This window comes from Xenopus laevis, chromosome 1L (assembly GCF_017654675.1).
Source record: "Xenopus laevis strain J_2021 chromosome 1L, Xenopus_laevis_v10.1, whole genome shotgun sequence".
NCBI lineage: Eukaryota > Metazoa > Chordata > Amphibia > Anura > Pipidae > Xenopus > Xenopus laevis.
Genome location: NC_054371.1, coordinates 172,545,947 through 172,570,071, shown reverse-complemented (window position 1 = coordinate 172,570,071; position 24,125 = coordinate 172,545,947). Strand labels below are relative to the sequence as shown.

Here is a 24,125-nt window from a genome sequence, read left to right as displayed (position 1 = left end):
GGACTCCATAGCTCAAATTGTAAGCCCAAAAAAGGGTGACTAAGCTGGAAAGGGGCATGGAGGGTTTCAGTAATAAAGAAAGGTTAATCAGGTTTAAAATATCTAGTATAAGTAAATCTAAAAACAGCTGGACTTGCTGAGTATGATTTACCTATACTAGATATACCATGACCTGGATGAATGAAAATCTTCATAGTCAGGTTGAAAATGTTTATAATGAAAAAAAGCTTAAGGGGGGGCTTTATATATATATATATATATATATATATATATATATATATATATATATATATATATATATATATATATATATATATATAAAATCAGTTTTACTGGCAGATACATTAGATTGTTTCAGGAAAGGGTTGGATGGCTTGAGAGGAAATAGTGGGTTATTGAAAATAGCTTAGCATAAAGTGGATTCATTGACTCCCACAATTGCCATCTTGGAGTCTTTAATGAAGGGTGAGTGTTTCTTACAATGTGGCATTTGTATTTATAAAAACAGTGACATTTAGCTTTAAAATAAGTATGACATCAAGGAAGGAGAAATACTCAGGTTTCCTGCCCAAGCATTGTGAAACAAGGCAGCCGTCTAGAAAACTTGTCACATTATTTTCCTCTACTTCTTCTTTTAAAGACTGTGATTTCATGTATGTTTGCTGGTTTTGTAAGAATAATCTGTAAACTAGACTAAGTAAATTTTATAAAATACATGTGTAGGATCTATTACGTGGAATGCTCAGGATCTGGGGGATCTTTCTGCAATTTGGATCAATATATAACTGGTGATCTCCTAAAAACATTTATACTTTAACCCCATAAGACTGTTTTGCCACCAATATGGATTTGTACAGCTTAGTTATAATTAAAGGGCATGTCAACCCCAAAATAAAAATTTGCCTAAAAAAAGAAAACATTCTAAGCAATTTTGCAATATACACTCATTACAAATTTTCTATGGTTTTTAAGTGATTTGTATATGTATTGCTATTGAAAGTACTGTTGGTCTGTCCCTTTCTATTCGCTGCCCTGATGTCTATGGGGCAAATTTACTTACCTACGAAATTGCGCCAGCGACGGCTTCGCTGACATTCGCCGCCCGTAGATTTGCCAGGACAACGCTAATTCACGAAAATCCGAAGTTGTGTCCAAGGTACCGAACGCTTGTGAAGTTGCGTTAGTGAAAATTAGATAAGCAGTTCGAAATTACGCCAGCGATGCCTAATTAGCATACAGCAGCTACATTACATTACACTACACAAGGCCAGGGAACCATAATAAAATAAAATAGAGTTGTTATATTGTCCTACACATGTGCCCACTGTATAGTTTAGGTGCCATATGTTAGGAAATGTAGGGGGGAAGGAGGGTACCCCAAAAAAAAATTTACAATCTTTTTCAGCCTATCATCCTGTAAAAAGTAAAGGACACCAGCGTTTTTTTGGACTTCGAAAAAATTTCAACTATTTTTTGACCAAGTCCTATCTATTCTATTGCACTTTGCCTGGTCTGAGCTGGTACAATGTAAATGCTTTGTTATTGCAGAAAAAAAAGAAATCCATTTGCAATTAAATATTTTCCGAAGGAACATTATCCTAGTGTTAATTTACTAACTGGTCTGTAGAGGTATGGGTGCAAGGAAGTGTTTCCCATCCTGTTTAGGCATGGTCTATCAGATCTGAATTTCCTGTTGGTCCAGTGGTGTTGGGTGTTTTCCACATGCTAAAAAGTGTAGATAATAGCTATTCGGAAGCTTATATGGCTGCACTGAATAAAATAGGGTGCTGGGATAATGAGGTAATGGAGCTCTGAGTTATAGACATCTTGAAGTAAAGGAGTACACCTCTGGTCTTTAAAACCACTGGTGCCCGTGTTATTGTGACATGTGTAAGTAAAGTGAAGTTAAAGTGTTTGAAATAAGCCACTTGTAAAACTCATTAAATATACTAAAAGAATTTTACTTAAAAGTTTACTTTTATATTTTTACTATATTGTTGTTAGCCCAATTTATTCAGTAGAACTAGTATTTAGGCACATCAGATATAAACTGTGTGTTATTCCTCAGATTTGTCGTGGCTTTTACTCACGAGATTAAAGAGCTGGCTGCATCAAAGTGGGTAAGGTATTTTTCATTGACCTGCCATTTTAACCATTTTCGTTGTAGTGAGACTTCCTTATTTTAATATGCTTACTGTGCTTCTGAAGCATCTCAGTTGTTAAAACATTATGCTAGCCATGTCCCAAGCTCAATATTTTCCTAAGAGTCTATTACTGAACTGTAATTCTAAATTCATTTAGAATCTAATTTAGTCACATTTAATGCTCATGCAAAAATGTGTTCATAGTTAGACTGGGATGCCGAAAAAAAGGATGTTTTGTTCTAGTAAAAAAAATGTTTTTTTTTCCCTAATTATTTTCTTAGCCTCATGCCAAGCATAAAATACATATTCAACCTCAAGGTAAGTTGTGTTATAAATATGACAATCTTAGAGGCTGATTAGTTAATGTTCATATTTCCCCCGAATCAAACTTTTTTTGTTCTAAAAATCATGCATTGAATTTATTCTAAATCACGAAAAATTATATATATATATATATATATATATATATATACAGTGTATATATATATATATATATATATATATATATATATATATATATATATATATATATATATATATATATATTACTTCAGTACAAAGCTTCGCCACCTAAAAGCTGGTGAGGTCATGTATAAGTTAATGGGAGCTGTATTTATCAGATTGTAAAATCCTTATTTATTTCAGGTTGTAATTGCACAAAGATTCTGACAAAAATAAGGATTTGAGGTTTTTGTTGTTGTATTTTAAAATGTGAGTTTAGTCGAGGTTGAACAGACACAGATTTGAATTTTGATAAATAAGGCCCTAAATGTACTGTATGAATGAATACAAAAGAATGTTGGTTTCTCCGCTAACACCAATGCTGTATTTCTTGCTACTTGTTGTTATATTAGTGCATCAGGTATCTTTTTTTTAGATACCTGATGAAAAACCAGTAATAATGATTTTTGGCTCTTTGTTTGTTACAGTTCTCATATGTCACTTGGTTAACTTTCAAACTTGGAATTTGGTACAAATGTTCAGTTTGTGTTATTGAATAATCTTACTAACATAAGAATGTACATAAGGGTCTAATATTGCTCATTTTTGGGTTACAGCAAAAGTGCATTTACCTGTTTAGATATTTAAACAGGTAAATAAACTAATTTGATATTTTAATTTTGTAGTATATACCACCCATGAGAATGTATAATCTGACCCCATATTCAGGTCACCCTTCATATTCTCTATCAAATCTGCCCCCTTCTTTACATCAACTGTTCTCTAAATTCTCAATACATTTGATTATATACAAATATATTGGATAATCTTCTTGAATTTAAACAGCATTGTTCTACCAGACTTTCTTAAGAGAATTTTCTCTTTGTATCTACACTATTTATTTAATATTGTCATGCATGACCATGAGCTGAGGCTGGCATGACATCATCTGTTTCTGGTCTAAATATGAAAGACCAGTTACTAATATACAAGTAAATGCTGTAAATGTTGCCCCTGTATAAACTCCTGTTTCTTAGGGAATTTGGGAATGCTAGGTGAAGAGACAGTTTGAAAAGAAATATGGTCTAAAAACAGAATATGGGTTTCCCTGTTTTAAGCAATGGCATGTTATATTCTTATAACTAGCACCTAAAATATGTTGCTGTGAGTTATTTAGCTATTTTATTTTTATTTTACATGAAAAATAAAAATGCATTTTTTTAGGGATTTTAACAATGCCAAGTGAATATTTTGATTATGAAGCATTTCTGCAGAATGCAGGTGAGTGTTCCTTTCAACCTACTCAGTGAGTCCTTTTCTTCAAAAGCTGCTATCACTTTCTGCAAAAATTTCATTTTAAGCTTTCTTGAAGAATGTGTGTATGTCCAAATACTGTATATAACCATTTCATTGATTTAACTGGAATAAATATCTGAAGAATCCTGTAAGCTTCCCAAATCGTTCCAAACATGGAGTTGAAACTTTAAAAACATTGAAGTGTACAGGGTGTGTTAATCTGTAGTGACTTTGAAGGGGCCTTAATGCTTTACTAACTTTCTGTATGTTTGTTAAATTGTCATCGGACATAAATTTCTTTAGTCTGTTAAAAAAGGAAAAAAACATAAATTGTTCTTTGAATAATGTAGCATATTACAAAATACTCTTTCATGAGAAAAAGGCGTTGTTAAATATTAATTTGTATAAAGGTAAATTACAGAATACAAAATCGAGCGATCCAGGGGAAAAAAATAAATAAAACTTGAGGGATTCAGGTTTTCACTCTGTTTTATCGATCAGATTAATCTGGATTATTTTATTAATAAATAAGATCAAATCGAGCATGGGAGTTTGGTTGTGGTTTTTTATATTACAAAATATGAGATAAATTCAGATTTTATTAAATAACCCCCTTAGAGTGATCTATTAAAGTGAGTAGCTTTCAACCTACTAAACCTAGCAGGTTCCATGCTTGACCTTCTCTTGGGGAAGTCTCTGGACAAAAAGCCCTTTCAACCACATGGCTTCAAAATATAAATCATTACACACCACCACCTTGTGGCTAAATTAGGGAAATCTAAAGGTTGTAATATAACACAGGGGGGCTCATTTATTAATGCAGCGCAGCGCTAAAAAGAGCGCAGTGGCCTGACATTTGCCCAGCGCATGCGAGTATTTAATAATGTAGCGCACGATACCTTAACAGTGCGATTTGTGCGCTAATGTAGACACAGACAGGTGCGACGTGTGAAACTGCGTATCAGCTTTCGCAGTGCTTATAATAAATTGTGCGCACAGGAAGATACCGCAAAGGTAAGGATTAGTTGTGCTCATGTATGAATGCGCTGCTTTAATTAGTTGCGTCACATATTGCGCATATTGCGTTCACTTAGACGCATCTGCATTTGTTTCTGTGCTAATATTTGTCTGGTTGCAAAGGTGTTTAGCCTACCTGATACCCTTAAAGGAACCTTGGTCAATATAAACATGTTGGGTGGAAGGCGTGGTTAATATGCACTTTACAGGGGTTGTTCATCTTTGAGTAAACTTTGAGTTAACAAACATCCCCACCAACAGCAGCACCATTGTATTTGCCAGAACCCAGTTTAGCAGTGTGGCTCTGCACACATATATAAAATTCTCTTTTAAGCAACATGAAAAGCAAAAATGTGAATATACTAGCGCAGCTGGGCAGGAATGAGCATTTTGAAGAGCGTTACTATTACGCCACGAAGAGGCAGTCGTAAAAATTGTGGTGCTGTTGCCCGGGTGCAGTTTTGCACATATACAGACGCAAATCTGCGACGGCCGCAGTGCAAGCGCATTGTAGCCACGCCCACAGCCACGCCCCTAACAACCACGGCATCGTTTGCGACATAAATGCCCAATCTTTTGTGCAATGCGCATAAACAAAACCATCGCAAAAGCTCTCTGTTATGCGCAATATCACGCAAATATATTAGCGATCACGCTCGTGATGGCGCAGACAATCTTTTGCGTCCACTTATGCGCTGCGCTGCTTTAATAAATGAGCCCCAGGAAGAGGAGCATTACTCCTTCATAAATAAGCGGCCCTTTAGTGGCCAAACTTTGAGTCTGCACAATAAAAGGGGAAGACTATTTACCAGTTCCCTACATGTGTATATCACAAACATTTTTGTGAACAATCATGCTGGGCTTTTTTTATGTTTTCCAAAAGTCAGTACAGTTTCCCCAATCCCTTTTTAAAGAACAATGCAATCTATTACAGAAAATACAAACAAGTTCAGGAATTTACCATAGTTGTCTGTCTTCATTTTGCCCAACCAAAATTCTTAAAGGATCGTTTCCTGAAGCCCTAACTGTGGTGGTGATATTTCAAATGAGTTATACTGGGGTGTGGAGAAAAAAAGAAAAAGAGAACTACTGTGAATTCATTCTTGAGGAAGCATTTTCATTTATAAAGAAAAATTGGAATAAAATGTGCTGATAGGATGCTAAAACGCATACCGTATCACATTCAGTTTAATTACATTGTCTTCCTCTAGTTATCCTATAACATCGTAGTTTTAGGACAATTTAATTCTGATTAACTCCCTCTGGAAGCTTATTTCAGAATTTGTCCTTGATTACTGTACCAGTTACAATCACAGAAATATTGTCTTATAAACTTTCTTTTCTTCCCAGTTCTTAAAGAATTCAGATTGAACCAAAGTTCGCACTGCATTATTTAATAGGTTGATCAATATATACTCTCATTCCCTGCGCACTCTACTTTAATTCCGCTTTGTTGCATCAAACAATTTATTACAATAATTATTTCTTGTCTGCTCTCTAGTAGGTTGGCAATAAACACTTTTTAGTTGTTCACATAGCCTTTTTTTAAAGACAGTTTAATTTAGGATGGTTCTCAATACTAGTTGAATAACATAGTTTTATTACTTCAGTAGTGTAACCCCTTGCCACTATCTAAAGGGTTGAACAGAAAGGGAACGTCTGAAAGTTGTTTTTTTTTGTAGTTATGGGACCATGCTACTTACATGCAAAAACTTTCCTTTTATCTATTTTCAACAAAAAAAAAAATATTCTGTAATAGCAGATGACCAATAAAATGACATTTTAAGGTAGCCCCTTCTTATTAAATGCACTTAGCACATTCAGTCCTTTTCAAACTAATTTTAAAGCAGGAAAATGTTTTGTTCCTTTAATTAATAGGTATGTTTAAGTTTACTTACTAACCAATAAATGGCCATTTTTGCTACTTGTGGGTATGTTTTTGTTGTATTTAATCCCACAAAGTAATGTTTGTAATTGCTAAGGAGAATTGTTCTGTCTCAGGACAAAAAAGGAATTGAGCTCCATAAATGTTTATAAAATATAAACTACGGTACCTTACAAACTGTGTTGCAGGTATTCTACACAAACCAGGGCATTTGCATCTTTATGTCTTGATATGTGGACTGAGAAGAGTGAAAGATCCCCTTTATTTGGCTGAAATATTTGCAAGTAGGTAATATTTACAATTGTAATGTAACTGGACATGGACCAAGTTATAAAAGAGGCAGAGTATATGAAAAAAAATCTCATAACCTATAATAAGGCCGATTGTCACATTTTCAAGTTTAAGAAGAAAAAAGTGATCGCCTGAAAAAAATCCTTAACAAAATGTGTAAAACTTTTTTTTTTTTTTTTCCATTACCATGGTTTCTTTTCCTTGATCACTAGCTTATTTAAAAAAAATCTTTACGCAAATAGTGGGGTTCATGCTTTGTAGCAAAAGAAAAGTAGTACACCAGTCAAATCACATTGTTCCATTCAGTTTCAGTGACACTAAAAAAAAGTTTTTTTCTGGCATCATTTAATTTTTTTTTCTTTAGTAAATTTGGACTATTCAAGGTTTCAGGAAATACTTGTGTGTATATTTACATTTGCGTATTTATTGAATCACATAAATCTTGCATTTTGATAAATTGTCCCTTATTATTATCTGAAAAACTTAATTATTAACCTGAATATTGTACATATTTATTTTATATGAATGGTTGCAAAATATGCTGGTCAGTTTTGGAACGATTAGCAATTCTTTTTTCAGGGCACAATGTTATCGGAAAAAGTTGGCCTTGTGCATCTATTTGATGTATGGTGCATCCCATGAACAGAAGTTAGGCAGGAGGAGATGCAGGTATTGGCACTGGCCTAGCCACAATGAATCCAACAATGAATGAAAAGCTGATACCTTTTTATGAAACAAACGGGGTGATCCCAAGCTTTATTCCATGGTGCTCTTGACACAGTTCAACAGATCAAACGTTCCATGACCGCATGGCCCTTCATCAACGTTTGATCTGTTGAACTGTGTCAAGAGCACCATGGAATAAAGCTTGGGATCACCCCTTTTGTTGCATAAAAAGGTATCCACTTTTCATTCATAGTTGCATCCCATGAACCACAGAAGCTCAGGTAATAAAATAAAAATGTGCCTTAATATACTATGCACAGCAGCATTTCAAAATGGTGACAAACTGGTTTATTGTGTTAAAAACAGATATTTATGAGGGATTAACTCCAGGCAACTGGTCACAGCTTGTACCTGATACTGCATAAAAGGGAGTGGAAGCTGTGTAGCTCTTTTATGCACATACACATATATAGATTTGTTTTAGGATGTTATATATACATTATTTTATATGCAATTGCCCTTTCTATAGGATATTTGGGGTTTAACATTTCATAAAAAGCATACAAGCAGGAACACTCCAGCTTGGCACTTCTTAAATTAGTAATTTCTGTTACTTTCAGAAGCTGGATTGCATTTACTGAAAAACTGCTGATGTGCCCTAAGCCGCACACTATTTAATATTATCTCTTTAGTTCACACTGTATCCCATATTGAGGAATAAGATGCCACATTCCATTAAGGTCATTACAAGGAAGAAAATCACAACCACAGAGATGCAGGATATGCTGGAAAGTTCTTTACAGGTTTTATAGGACAAAATATACTAAGTATTTTAAAGCCTTAGGCTGCATTAATAAAACTCTTATAATAATTTTAATACATAAATGAGTATGAAATAGATATTTCTGCCTGCGTCTGTATCATGTCATTGGCCTTGGTAAATTATTGTAGCCCTTATTGCAAAGGACTTTATAAAAAATAAATAACTAAATCAATGTTAGTTATTATTTATAAAATTAATTTACATATGCCAGCTAAAAAAATGCTAAAAGAATTTTCAACGGGCTCCAGGATCTTAAGTAGAGGTCTTGTTTTTAACTGCAGTGTTTGTTGTTCCAAGAAGTGAAAACCTGTTAACACTTCTGTTTTGCTAATTTTCTATTTATTAAATTGTTCCATAGATACTTGGCTTAAGGAGCATTTTCAAAATTTCAGAAAATCTCAAGGAGACCTCTGGTTTGACCATACTATACATAAATAAAGTCGAATATTTACCATGGCATGCCAATTTCAGGCTGTATTTACTAAGTGCACAGCCATTTACAATGCTCTAAAAGTCTAAAATATGCTTGAATATTCCATTACATAAATGATATATATATATATATATATATATATATATATATATATATATATATATATATATACACAGTATAAATAAAAGAGCAGTGGGTAAGCTTCAAACTGGAAAATTGGGTTTCCAGTAAGGATTCAGTGCCACACCGAGAGCTCTTCTAAGAAACAAGTAAGTGTTTTCAAGTTTCAAGTCTTTCTTAAATATGGGCATGGCCGTGGTCATGTTTTTTTTTTAATTAGAAATACGTGATGAATCTGCCTCTTACTGTACAATCTAAGGTATAATGCTAAAGGATAGATCAGCATAATAATTATATGATACTAAAACAAGAGAATTTTTTTGTCCAATGGTAATGATCTCTTTCATTTTATCTCCTCCATTGCCATGCATTTTTTATATATTCTATTTATGCAAAAGTTCTTTAACAAAACCTTCATATTTGCATTTCATTAGGAGCTGCATCCAGCTCTAGCAAGGTGAGACTGTATGTAGCTGAGTAAATGAGGAATCCTCTACTCATGATTTCTGCACTTAACTCAATCTTCTCCAGTGCTGTGATTATTAAGGCAAATTAAGGAAATGTTACAAAAGATGCTTGTGTAACATTGTCTGCAATGTTTAGTAAAAATTACTTATTTTTGTTTAAATCTGTTGATATTTTCAAATCTGATGATGCTCAAGAAATATTGTTGACTTTAAAATGAAGTGTACCTGAGATTAAACTTGTGTGAGGAAATGTAATATAAGTAGTTAATTGGGGGGGAAAAAGTGTCAATGGAAGAGCAAAAAAGAGCAAAACTTTGTATTTTGCTAAGTAGCACTCTCATTCGTTAGTTATAACATAGCAAATTAAGAATGTATATTTTGCAATGTCTAAGGCCTGCTTAAATATTCTGTATTTTGGTGCTTGTTCACAATTGTATTAAAACTTATCCACAAAAAGGAAACTTATTTAGCTGGGCATATTTTTCCTTTAATGACTTTCATTACATTCTTATTATCATGCTGTAGAAAATTGGTATTCGAAGACAATCTATTTTTTTTTTTCATTTGATTTAAATTAATACTGAACTGTAAAATACTGTGTGGTTGCTAGCTTTTGCAAGGGAAAATGGGGCCAATTATACAGGTAATTCAAATTTAAAATTATAGAGCTACAGAACCAAACATTAATTAAAACAAAAATGAATTGTCTTAGAATCTCATTGTCTATAGCCTGATCAAGTTTTTTTTATTTTGAACAATTTTTCAACACAATTGTCATATCCTTTGATGCATACATGATGCCTTCTAAAGTTTTATTTTAAGGTTTCCATGTACTTTAATTAACCATGTAATCTTAATGCCTTGGGGTAATATTAAACATTGCTGTTTATCAGGCTGAACTTTTAGCCTTGGTGTTCATGTAATATTAATCCCAAAAAAGTAAGAGGAAACTCATTTTTATTTTCATAGTCTCTTCTTTTTATCAGAATTGCTTTAATAGAGGTAGACAAAAAGGCCTAGGAATCTGTCATTTAGAAATCTAGTATTGCTATAACAGGATAAACTTGACAACTAGCCAAAAAGCAGGGCAAACTATTTAATTGTTTTTTATTTGCATGAATACATTTGACACAAAACAAAAAACAAGCACAATTTGTACAAAATGCTATGCTAATAAATTCAGAAAATGTATGGAAAACATTGAAATAAAAAGTTATGTCTAATGAATATGAAATCTTGTCAAATCATGTTACAAACAATGTAATCTTCCTAAATCAGTGGCTCCCAAACTCAGGATTGAATACTATCAAGAACAGCTACTGTTTATTATGGGCTGGTGGCTGTCTTAAATGGCCACTGGGCTATTCATGGTCTGCGGGAAAGGCAAAAGTCATCACCAAATTATATAGCACTACAAAGATTGAAAAATTGGGATCCACTGCTTTAGATGATCATGATTTCATTAATGACTGCAGTATTACAAATAGCTTGCTTAAAATGTGTTTCCTCTTAGTGCTTTTTACCAGTTCTCTGTTAGGTGGCAAGGCAAAATGCAACATGTGTTTCTTATAAAACAAACTCTGTTGCTATCCCTCCCAAGTCAAATGAAGGTAATCTTCTGACTTTCCATGAGCAATACACTGTGCATGGAAAGTATTCAGTATAGGCTAATAAATTGCTAAACTTGGAATAAAGCAAGTTGCTGCTATCAAACATAGCCTAACTGCTACTGCGAACTGTGATTGCACATATGGGATTTTCATTTTGCAGCATCTGGAATTCCATTGGCTAGGCATCTGTTTTAATCATTTAGACTCTACCCACTTGTCCCATACAATGAATTTAGTGATAAATTAACATCATGTTTCAAAAGGCTCTGTCGCACATAAAACACTATCTACTTGCTTTTTACATAACACACATTACGTGATTCACCTTTGCTACTGAAAATCAGCAAATACACAAATAAAAGCCTCTTAAACCAACACAAATCTTATGGAAATACAAAATAACCATTTTTACTTTGCTTTGCAAAATGACTCCATTTTGCTCTTTACTAAAGGAATGGAAGAGCTGTAAACCTAACTTTTTTTTTAAAGATCCTTAAATACAAACTACATTCATTATTTAATAAAATTATAATAATAATATGTCTTAAAACTGAGTCTGATAAATATCTTATCCTTTATTGCAGAGTGGCATGAAAAGGAACCAAATGTTTACTTGGCTATTATTGGACCAACGGTAAGATTAGAAATAATACTGACGGTTATTTATTATTTAAGTTGAAATGCAAAGGAGGAAAACCATGTAAAATTGGTGATCAAACTGTAAGGTAAATATGCTACTGACGCTACAGTATATAAACTACACTAGGGGCAGGTTTATCCATTTTCAGAATGACTAGTTTCGCTCACTACCATATTAAAATACAGAGTAGTCACGGTTGCTTTTTGTCATGGGAAAAAAAGTCACACACAAATGAAAGCCACCGTGATTTATTTTCAATGAGACTTAAAATCTTAACTGTTTCAATAAACTGGGGGAATAAAACCTAATATATCTCTTCGGATGCAATTCCCATTGACTTCTACAGAAACAAATGCAAATGTTTGGCATTTTTTTTTTCTTTAATATTCTTTTGAAAAATATTTTTACATGGATAGTGCAGTTTTATTAAAAAAGAGTATATTTATTTCTTAGATTTTTTGTTGTGAATTGAGAAAAAAACTTGAATCTTGATAAATCTGGTCGTAGATGTTGGCATTGCAAATATTTTACAAATAACAGTTATTCAGAAACACAGCCCTAAACATTTGGGGGGTTATTTAGTAAAATCCGATTTTATCTAATTTTTTTAATAAAAAACGCTCAACCAAATTCCCATCCACAATTTTGCCTTATTTATCATTAAACTCGAAAAAATCAGATTGGAAAAAACTCAAGATCAAGTGAAAACCAGAATCATATGATTTTTTTTTTTCAGACTTTTCTGATTTTTTCAGGTTATTGCACGAAAACACAGAATTTTGCAGATTATCAAGATAATCCCAATGCAAACTATGATCTCTTCAAATTGGGATGGAGACATCTGTCATTGACTTATACATAACCTCGACAGGTTGTAGATGGATTTTCGTATTCTGGCTTCTGCAGCATCGGGGTATAATAAATCTCGAAATATTCTGGGGGTTTTTTTTCGCCAAAAATTGAGTTTTTGCCCGAACCAGAAAAAAATTATTTTTAGTAAATAACCACCTTAATGTAAGCAGGCGAACAATTAATTTGTTATTTTTAACTTAATCTGTTCCCTGATCTCTTGCTCATGGCACCAGTGATTTTTCTCTTACTATGATGCTGTGCAGACCGGAGCAATAAATTTATCGGTAATATGCAGCCTTTTTGTGATTTTTAGCCTCCTGAGAATAAATTAGAAATAGTATCAGCATGAACTCATTCTACGCTAGATGCAGAATGGTACAGCTTCTCAGATATAAACTCAAATTGCTGTTACATAGTAACATAGTAAGTTAGTTTGAAAAAAAGACACATGTCCATCAAGTTCAACCTTTTTACTTTTTTTAACCGGCTTGTCTGCCAGTTGGTCCAGAGGAAGGCAAAAAACCCCATCTGAAGCCTCTCCAATTTGCCTCAGAGGGGGAACAATTCCTTCCTGACTCCAAAATGGCAATCGGACTAGTCCCTGGATCAACTTGAGCTATCTTCCATAACCCTGTATTCCTTCACTTGCTAAAAAGCCATCCAACCCCTTCTTAAAGGAGAAGGAAACCCTTTTGGCACAAAATAGTTTTCTTTTAAAAATTAAAGATTGGGGGGGGCGTGGTCTGGATGGCAACCTAGCAAGACGTGCGCGCTAGGTGCTCTGCACTCACTACATCCTGAACTTTACTCTAAGCTACTCTGAAAAGCTGCAAGAGGCTCATTTTCTCTTCCCCAACACTCTTTGGACTGCCCAGACGAGGATATGGGGAAAAATACCCAGAAGGTGCGCTCAGAGGCCGCTTCCAAGTTGGAACAATTCGCGCTGCAGCAGGCCCAAGATGGCGGTGGGCCCTCGCGAAGTCCCGCCCACCAACCCTCACTGGATCAGCCGTACGCACTAGAAGTTGACCCGCAGCCAGCGCCTACACCGTCCGACCTAATGTCGGCTATTTTGCAATGTCAGACTACCTTGACTACCACCTTTACTTGCAAGATAGAAGAGCTGCGGGTGGATCTCTCCCTGATTAAACAGGATTTACAAAATGTCCGCGAGCGCACCGGCAGGGCCGAAAACAGAATCGGTGATCTAGAGGACCGCACTGCCTCTCTACCAGAGGATCTGAGGCTTCTGCGCCGCCAGGTGCAGGCCAACACAGACCGCCTTGATGATATGGAGAACAGGCTGCGCAGGTCTAACGTTAGAGTGGTGGGTCTGCCGGAGCGGAGCGAAGGGTCCACCCCTGAACAATTTGCGGAGGCCTGGCTCAGGGATCTCCTAGACCCGGCTACCTTCTCGGCGCACTTTGTGGTGGAAAGGGCGCACCGTGTCCCTACTAGGCCTGGCCCACCCGGAGCGCCACCACGCCCTTTCCTGATCAAGCTGCTGAATTACAGGGACCGGGACGCAGCCCTAAGGGAGGCTTGGAACAGGGAATCCCTCCATTACTCGGTGGCCCATATATCGCTGTACCCTGACTTCTCCGCCGCAGTGCAGAAGAAAAGAGGCTCCTTTATTGAAGTCAAGAGGAAACTGAGGGATCTGGGCCTCAAATACGCAATGCTGTTCCCGGCCAAGCTGAAAGTGCTGGAGGGTGACAGATCCCTGTTCTTTGACCACCCAGCGGGTGCCCAAGAGTGGCTGGAAGCCAGGCCCGGTGGGAACCGCCCGCCTAGAGATCCGTGAGTACCCGTTTCATTGCGACATGGCTGCGTAGGCCTCACTGCTGCACATGTCTTTCTACCCCTACTTTTCATCCGGATATGCATAGGGTTTCCCTCTCTCACGGTGGTATCCTGCGGGCCCCATTTTCCCCGCATGGGGTTGTGACGCTGTCGCTGGCAGCGGCTCCTGGTGCGGTCAGCCCCTTCTGCACTATTGGCAGTTTTGGAACCTGGATGAGTAACGCTCTGGAGGCTCTGAACTCTTGCTGCATCCACGCCGCAGGCTGTACCTAAACTGACCCCGGGTCCCTGGGCTACGCCATTCTCCTGCTTTCCGGATGGGATACTATCCCAGTTGAACGGCCTGCTGTGAGTTCCGGAGGCCTCCTAGTTTATTACCTCCCCTTTCTAGCACACGATACAGCCGTTGCGGCCTGTCACTCTGCTTTACCCCGGCTTCTATGGAGCCCGTCATAATGAGAGCACCTAGAGGCTTTTTCTCTATTTACAACGCCCTTGTTTGACGAAGGACTAGAGACTGCTTTGACCACGTTCTGAGTTGGAATTTTCTTTCGTTATGGGATACAGGTATCCCCAAGTTGGGGGGGGATGCGGGGATGCGGGGAGGGGGGTTAATGTGGGTGATATGTATGTATTTTTCTTTGCTTTCTCTTTTCTCTCTTCTTTCACTCTTCTGGGAGCAGGTAATGATTGTCATGCTTAGGTCTTCTATAGGTAAATGCTATGATGTGCACGCACCGTGGGGGCGACCTGCCCTGGGCCTGAAACCTATGGCTGCTTGCCACACTTTACAAGAAGCTACGGGGCCTTTGGGTAGCGGCTCCCGGGTGGGGACCCCCCACTGGTGCTGGTTTATTTTATACAGTAAATTATGTCTGTAAAATTCACTGTGTTGTCCTGGAATACCCGGGGGCTAAATAATAAGATAAAACGCTCTGTAGTGATGGGCCAGCTTCGGAAATCTGGAGCAGACATAGTCCTGCTTCAAGAAACACATCTTATAGGTCAGCGTGTGCTAGCTTTGAAACGTAACTGGGTAGCGGCTGTATATCACTCGGAATACTCCACCTACTCAAGAGGTGTGGCGGTCTTAATTAGAAAATCCCTTAATTTTGTGTTAGAACGGGTGATCACTGATCGGATGGGCAGATATGTCATTGTTAAATGCAGGTTGAATTGCCTGCTGTACATTTTAGTGACTGTATATATCCCCCCCCCCCCCCGCAGACACTACTCTCCTTAATGAAATTCTCCAAAAAGTGGCCACCCTTGGACCCTATCCTACTATTTGGGGAGGTGACTTTAATATGGTACCCGACCCTGGCCTGGATAGGCTAAAGCCAAGTGTCAATGACTCCCAGGCATTTGGTAACTGGCTAGATTCCGCGCACTATGTGGACGTGTGGAGGTGGAAATATCCACACCTCCGATAATATACCTGCTACTCAGTTGCTACATCTGTCCTATCTAGAATTGATCTCATTCTGACCACGTCAGACCTTCTGGCAATGGTTTCGAATATTCACTTTGGCACCCGGGTATGTTCAGACCATTCCCCTGTACTGCTGACTATTGAGACTGGTGGGACCGCCCATGCCCGCGCCTGGCGGCTTCCCACAAAGTGGATCTCCAACCCTAGGGTAAAAGATAGATATGTTGCCCAGCTACAAAGTTACTGGGAGATTAATGTGCACACAGCCCCTGACCAATCAGTTTGGGACGCCTGCAAGGCACATACTCGAGGCCAGTACACCTCACTGATCTCTGCAGCCAGAAGGGAGGTTGAGGCGGACCTGACAGTGGCTAAAGTTAAGTTAGGAGAGGCGGAACAGGCTCTAGCCGCTAACCCCAGTGATGAAGCTAAACAGGCTATGGCAGCTGCACAACGAGATGTAGACCTGATACACATAGACAAATACTCCCAAAAAGAATTATACCATTCAGCGGCGTGGTTCAGCCAGGGAGACAAAAATGGGAAACTTCTCGCCATTCTGGCCAAAGATGCCACCCCCCACTTAGCGATTGCAGGAGTCAGAGATCTATCTGGGGTTCTTCTCACTGATAAGGCCCAAGTCACCGAGAGATTTGGGGAGTACTTTCAGGGCATGTATGCTGCCGTTCCTCCTCTGCCTGGCCAACTGCTTTCGGAATATCTGGGGAAAATAGAATTTCCATCCATCCCCATAGACATGAGGCTCTTTCTAGATTCTGATATCACGGAGGATGAGATAGGGGCAGCTATAGCGGCCATGCCGTCCGGCCGGTGCCCAGGGCCTGATGGCCTACCAGCTGAGTGGTACAAGGCGCACGTCCAAATCCTAACCCCCCAGCTTCAGCCCATCCTGAACAACGCCTCTGAGACGTGCCCACTCCCCGATACGTGCTATATGGCGCATGTCACCCTCATTCATAAAGAAGGCAAGTCCCCGGAACTTTGTGACTCTTACCGCCCCATCTCGCTCCTAAACTGTGATGTTAAGATCTTTGCTAAGGTGCTGGCCAATAGGCTTAAGAGAGTGGTGAGGGGGATAGTCCACCCAGACCAGACAGGTTTTATGCCAAACAATGCCACGGATATAAACATCCGGCGCCTTTTTAATAACCTTGATGCCCCCCATGTCAACACAGGGAGTAGGCTAGTCGTGTCCCTTGATACTGCGAAGGCATTTGACACGGTCTCTTGGACCTATCTTTGGGAAGTCCTCCGACACTTCGGTATAGGTCCTCGTTACGTCTCCTGGGTGAAGGCTTTGTACCTAAAGCCTCAGGCTAGGGTAATGGTCAATGGCAACCTCTCTGACGCCATACAGCTGGAACGGGGAACTAGGCAGGGCTGCCCCCTCTCACCCCTGCTCTTTGCACTTGCAATTGAGCCACTTGCAATACAGATTAGGGACTCCCCGACTGTAACTGGGTTGCAAATAGGCAGACTTGAGGAAAAGGTCTCCCTTTACGCAGACGACATGTTATTGTACTTGGCTAATCCTAGAGGAGCCTTCACTGCTGCATTAGACCTCATTGATGACTTTGGGAGGTTTTCTGGCTTAAAGGTCAACCGAGAGAAGTCTGTGATTTTCCCTATAGATCCCCTCCCTGCTGAATTTGCTGCTAACATTGGCCGTCTCAGGGTGGTACAGCCCTTTAAATATTTAGGGATCACCATAACGAAAGATTGCAAGGGTTTTGAGGAGGCCAACTTGTCCCCAATAACCAAGGCGCTGGCCAACAAAATTGATGTATGGACGCAATTACCCCTTACCCTCCCTGGCAGAGTGAACCTCTTTAAAATGATTTTCCTCCCCAAATTTTTATATGCCCTCCACAACTCCCCCATTATACCCAGATCCCAGTGGTTCAAATATGTGGATAGGCTTATCAGGAGACTTGTCTGGGCTGGGGATCGCCCCCGATTAAGTTTTAAAACCCTACAAGCCCCAGTTGCTAGAGGAGGACTAGCCCTTCCCAACCTTAAGCTATATTTTCTCGCAGGCCAGTTGACATACTCGCATTGGTGGCTGGTTCCCTGTCGAGACAACACCGCTACAATCCTAGAAGCTAACATTGTGGGGTCATTGGAAGCCCTAGCACACCTCCTTTATAGGGGACCTTCTATAAGACACACTACCACGACTCCCATGCGAACAGTACTGGCGGCTTACCAAAAAGCACTTAAACTGGCACATGGGTCTCGAACAACATGGTCCAAGTGGACGCCTCTCTGGGGTAACAGCTGTCTTCCTCAGTTTCTCACTATTCCGGATGTCTATCATTGGGCTGCATGTGGTGTCAAACAATTGCAGGATGTAATAAGGGAAGGGGACTTAAAGTCATTCCAAGCACTAAAGGACGAATTTCGCCTGCCCCAGGGTATGTATTTCAGGTACCTCCAGCTTTCCCACGCCTTTCGCTCCCAATTCCCTGAGAGACCATTGAACATGTCAGACACTGCTATAGAAAAATATTTACGTAAAGAGGGCCTAAACAAACCTCTCTCCCGTTCGTACACACTGCTAGGGTTGGCCTCCCCTGATCCACTAATTTCCGTCCTGGGTAAATGGAAGAGGGATATTCCTGAACTGACCGATGACATGTAGGAGGACAGCCTCAGGCAGATCCCCGAGATTACTATACCTGTGAGGGATCGGTACATTCAGATGAAGTTCCTAAATCGGGTCTATCTGACTCCCTATAGGCTGAGTAAAATGTTCTCTAATGCGTAATCCGATATTTGCTTTAGATGTGGGGGTGATGTTGGTTCATATATGCATGTATTTTGGCATTGTCCCACCATTCAGAAATTTTGGAAGGACATTGTGTTTTATTCCTCTGAAGCCGTAGACATGCCCCGTATTGTGTCCCCACTGGTTTGTCTACTTGGCATATTTGAGGACCTAGATCTGGACCGCTGCTCCAAAAGCTGCTATCTCCAACTTCTCTACTTCGCAAAGAAAGCCATTCTACTGAATTGGAAATCTACTGCCCCTCCGTCTCTACCGTTCTGGCTGAATCTAGTTAACAGCTCTCTGTCTAACCAGAAACTGACATACCTCTCCCGTGGCCGGAAAAGTTTACCAACATATGGGGCTTGTGGCTGGCCTACGGAGAAAACCCGGTTACTCTGCTGTGAAATGTAAATTGTTGAACTGTGCTGTTCCTGATTGCTAGACATGTTAACTTGCCCTGCTCCCATTGCCTTCGCTTTCCTCTCTTCTCCCTTCTCTCTCTATCTTTTTCTTCTCTTTTTCTCTTCTGTTGAAAACCTGAAAATAAAAACTTTTAAAAAAAAAAATTAAAGATTGGAATTTAATGAATAATGTTTTGTAAAATATAAGGATATTCTAGTTCCTCAACCATATAAGTACATAAGGCCAAGTGTTTTTATACAGGTTATGGAACCCCATGATTTCAGTGTGCCACATAGCATAAGTTGCATACCAAATGTTTACTTGCCTATTAGTTGACCAATGGTAAGACTAGATATAATTGTTCGTATTTACTGTTATATGTATTTGTGAAGTAAACATGTACACAGTAACAATATATTTTATTGCACATAAAACACATTTTTTGATGTTACTGTTTCTTTAAGAATACCAGCAGTACAAAGGTGTAGGTACATGTAAAAGTGCAAATATTATTGTTAAAGAGAACTCTGAGAAAGCAAATATATGTACTTAGAAAGTTTAGTTTGCTTTTAGCCAGGTCATTCTTTTATTGGATTCCTCCTTATCTGGTATGTACTTCTAATATTTAAAGAAGGTTTGTTTGTCTCAGACTGGCATATATAGATTCAGGGAAGGAGAGGAGCATTCTTCCATTTTACAATGCATTGTTAGGGACCCATCTAGATTTAGTTTTTTGTTTTAGTACTCAAAAGGATCATTATTGAAATAGAGTCCAGGGAAGACTGGCTAAGCCAAAAGGGTATGAAAGATCTATTACGAAGAAAGGCTAGCCAGCTGACTCTGTTTATACTGATCTCAATGTAGAAATAAGGGAATCATAAAATAAACTCTCTGAAGCTTTGTTCACTGTCCACCTTTTCAGAGTATATAATGGCATCTCTTGAAATTAAAAGAAAAAAAATAAAGGTTTTAACTGATGTGAAAATGTGTGAAAAGGGTTTTCTTTACAGAGAGAGAGCTGTGAAGTTGTGGAATTCTCTAGCTGAAACTGTTTTATGGATGCTCTTGATAGTTTGAAGAAAGGGTTGTATGCCTTTTTACAAGTGAGAAAATAGAAGGTCACTGATATTAATGATCTTAGTACAATCTTGGTCTAGAGACTATTATGACATTTTGAAGACTGGAAAGAATTGCAGACTGTTTTTTCATTCATATTGGTAAGCTTGATAGTATCATCAATGTATTATTGATATTACATTCGTAGATCCATATTATTTCATATCATATGGCACGCTTCAAAAAAAGGTCAAGGATTTAAATGTGCATTAAAACCTCCTAAAAGTGTGTAAGAACTTTTGCAGTTTCTATTCATTTTATATTAACTTAGCCTTTATAATATTAGATTAGGAATTTTACATTACTATCCTGCCTCAATTGCTTGACTGCTAGCCCATTGGTCAGCAAGCACAGCCAAGCACAACTGCTCATAGAATTCATATTTACTGTAGAAGTCTGCTAGTATCATGAAAACAAAGAAAATATTTTTAAAAAATATGCAGATTCCAAAAGTGTTTTTTTTTTAATATCGTATTCTTTGAAGGGTATTTCTAAAAATGATGCATTGCAATATACCTGCTGTTTTTAGCTGTAGATTTTTTTTTCTCACCCAAATCAGGGACTTGGTTCTAAGAAGTTTTGTAAATACTGTATATAAATTTAAAGCATATTGCACAAAGGCACACACGCCCATATTTGGTACAAATGCCCTCTCCTGAAAGACTACTGAGGCAAGATATTACAGGATATAGCCGGAATCACACAAATTACAATTAAGGAAAACAAAATTCCACTAATCCTGCTTAACATAATAATAGAAAAAGTGTACTGTCTGACACACTTACCTTGCACCTGCTAAATGCAGCTAGATCTCTAATCCCGAGACACTGGAAGAAAATATCTCCTTTGCTCTCCATCACATATGGAGTGGCAACAACTAGTAGAAGAAACCAGAAAAATGGAAGAGATAACACACATACTACACAAATCCAACAAAATGTACTGGTAAACTTGGTAAACCTTGGCTTTCCTTCCTAAAAGATAGATGTACATAGTATTACCAAACATACCAGCTAGTAAAAAATATCACATTAGATGTTATATACTAAAATGCAACAGTATAAGGAGATACCTGATATTATATAAAAATGTCTTAAATGTTTATGGACAAAATATGCTGTCATAACTTGTCATATGTATATATATTATGATGTGTATTTTTAGTACTTCTTCTCCCCCTTTCCCTCCCCTTACATGTTTGCCTTCTGTACCCCTTTCCCTCTTAAAATTTGGAAAATAAAGAATAATTAAAAAAAAAAAAAAAAAACAGCATATCGCTGGAACTAACCATATATTGTACTGCAATGAGTAGACAAACACTCATCAACAAGAACATGTATACTTCAAATTAATTACATTTTGGTTACACTAGGAGCTTCTTATTTATAGAAATTTTGCAGTCTTTTTCTTTAATAAATTCTGCCTATTTGGGGTTTCAGAAAAATAATTGTGCATATTTTGGTAACTCAAATTGAGAAAAAAACTAATTTTTTTTCGGTTTTAGTTATAAAATATTACTAAAAACCATAAATCTAATATGTAATTGTCTACTCCAACAAATTACATGAATAATAAAAATAATTCACGTCCAAACCTGTCACTCATTAAAAAAGCAAATTTTTAACACTCCCCTTTTTTCGCCTTTCTTTTAGCATTTGCTTTTTCTACCCTGACACAACATTCTTGGAAATCATTCATATCTGCTCAACTATTTTCATTTCCTGTCTGGCCTACCATTCCCTTAAAGGGGACCTGTCACGCAAAAAAAAAATTTCCAAATCCTATTTTATCATGTTAGTAGAGCAAAATTAACTTTAATTACACTATATAAATTATTTTAACCTTGTTTCCTTCAGTCTGGGAACATAAATATAGCAATGAGACAGTGGACACTGTTATTAAGGCAAGCCTTGCATCATCTCAAAATTGTGTTTGTGCATCAAAATGTGGGACCTGATGTCTATCCCCATGCCCTGATTACACAATTAAATGGTGAATAGAGAGGGGGGGATGAAGGGAGAGCAGTGACATCTAGTAAGTGCTGTATAGAAAGTGAAAGTAATTGCCTGCCTAAGGCATAGAGGAGGGCAGGCAATATTTGATTGACAGCTTAAAATTTTAAATGAGTTTACATCACCTATGAATGCTTTAATAAAAAGAGAGAATTTGGATTTCATGTTTAATTTGAAAAGGAATTTTATTATACAGCTTTTTATGTCTGGGTAACAGGTTCTCCTTAATTTATCTATGGATATGCAATTCCCTCCTGACTCAACCTTCTTTCCATTGAGTTTTCACCTGGGTAACAGCTCATCCATCTTGGCAATGGCAGTTTTCAGCTAAAAGTATTTCCTATCTAGTAGAAAATACTGTTTCACATTTTTCATACTCCTTTCCTTTCCATCCTGTATTTGACCACCAACTTCCCCAACACTTCCCTTGTAAATGAACCATAATATTACACATGCCAGAGGCATTTATTATATTGTTAACCAAAAGTGCTGAGTATTCTTTTGGCTCTGACAGTTTAAACCAGTTCTTTCCTTGAAGCTACAGCGGTATGTAAAGTCAAAATGTTCTGTTTGATTCAGCAATCTATCATATTTAATTCAAACTGTGATACACTTTGCAGTCCATTAGTAATTTTTTTGCAAACAGAGAAAAGAATATATGATTTTTCTGCCTGATCATTTATTCAGACCAGGCCAATTTTTCAGTACATGTTTCTTTTATAAACTTCTGACTATCCAATTTTCTATTTGATTTTCTTTCTTTACACCTTACTACACAAAAAGATTTAAAAAGTGAAGTGGTGTGTAAGACATTTGCAAGATGATAAACTTCTCTTACTGCTTGTAATCAGAATAACATGTTTACATTTTAAACAATCACTTCATGCGTTTGTATCATCTATTTATACATTTCCTTTGAATGGTAGCTGTGCACACACAAAAGCTCGTTCTATATCACTTTTTGTTGTTCTGGATAGTGATTTCAAAATATACAGCCTTGAAGACATACCTCTGTGTACGGTCATTTTGGAACATCCTTTTATTAGCACATAAAGAAGGGTTATATATTTACTTGGCTATAAACCTTTTAAGAAACCTGTTACAAATATATCTTTCACAATGCCTGTGCTTGACTTGATGTTGTTGAAATACACCATAGGGAACATTTGGGTTTTGCAGCTTTTTGGATTTAAAAGCTCACAGAATTAGGCTATAAATGCTACTCTTTAGTTCTGGAGATTTTTAACCAGCACTACAGCCCTTAAGCAGCGAAGATCTATGTCTCCAATGTCATCCCCAGTAGCTCCCCATATTCTTTTGTGCTGATTCAAAGTGCATGCTCTGGGCTGCTTGTGGGTACCTGATTTTAGGAACTAACAGTATATGTAAAAGTAATGACACAAGGCAGATTATAACCCATTACTATATAAAGTCTACACAGTAGAACCTCAATTGAAAGAATTTAAATTTTACTGTGATTGACACCATAAAGTGTCACTGGTACTGAAATATGACTAGAAACATCCTATGGACAACTTTTAAGGCATGGAGAATTACTGTTATAGGGCTACTGACCCCTGCTCAGACCATGCAAACGACAGATTCCAAACGATACAGATTAGATTGCAAAGATTGTATTGTATTTTCAAATATCAAACTTTTATGGGCCAGAATATTTTGCAAAATAAAATAATCTTTGTCTAAGCTGTGCTTGCATCTGTTCGTCTCTACCGCTTGGAGCAATTCCTAGAATTAAAGTACCAGTGGATGAAGAGTTCCCTCTCTAGATGGTTTTAGCCAAAAGTAAATACTTTTTTGAAAAATACTTTTATGACTTAATTTACTGAGATGCATTCATTTGTGCTGTAGTTTATATGAAAGTGA

The 24,125-nt window shown here is 37.6% G+C and overlaps 1 protein-coding gene across 3 annotated transcripts in view; it reads left to right on the top strand.

Moving 5' to 3' along the window:
• glt1d1.L (glycosyltransferase 1 domain containing 1 L homeolog) overlaps positions 1-24,125 on the top strand; it is a 71,987-nt gene that overhangs the window by 23,689 nt on the left and 24,173 nt on the right. Inside the window, exons 4-8 of one of the 3 annotated variants that reach the window (XM_018245480.2) lie at positions 2,069-2,120; positions 2,426-2,462; positions 3,810-3,866; positions 6,972-7,067; positions 11,778-11,827. In XM_018245480.2, the coding sequence (XP_018100969.1) occupies positions 2,069-2,120; positions 2,426-2,462; positions 3,810-3,866; positions 6,972-7,067; positions 11,778-11,827 (292 nt within the window). 3 annotated transcript variants of the gene reach the window in all.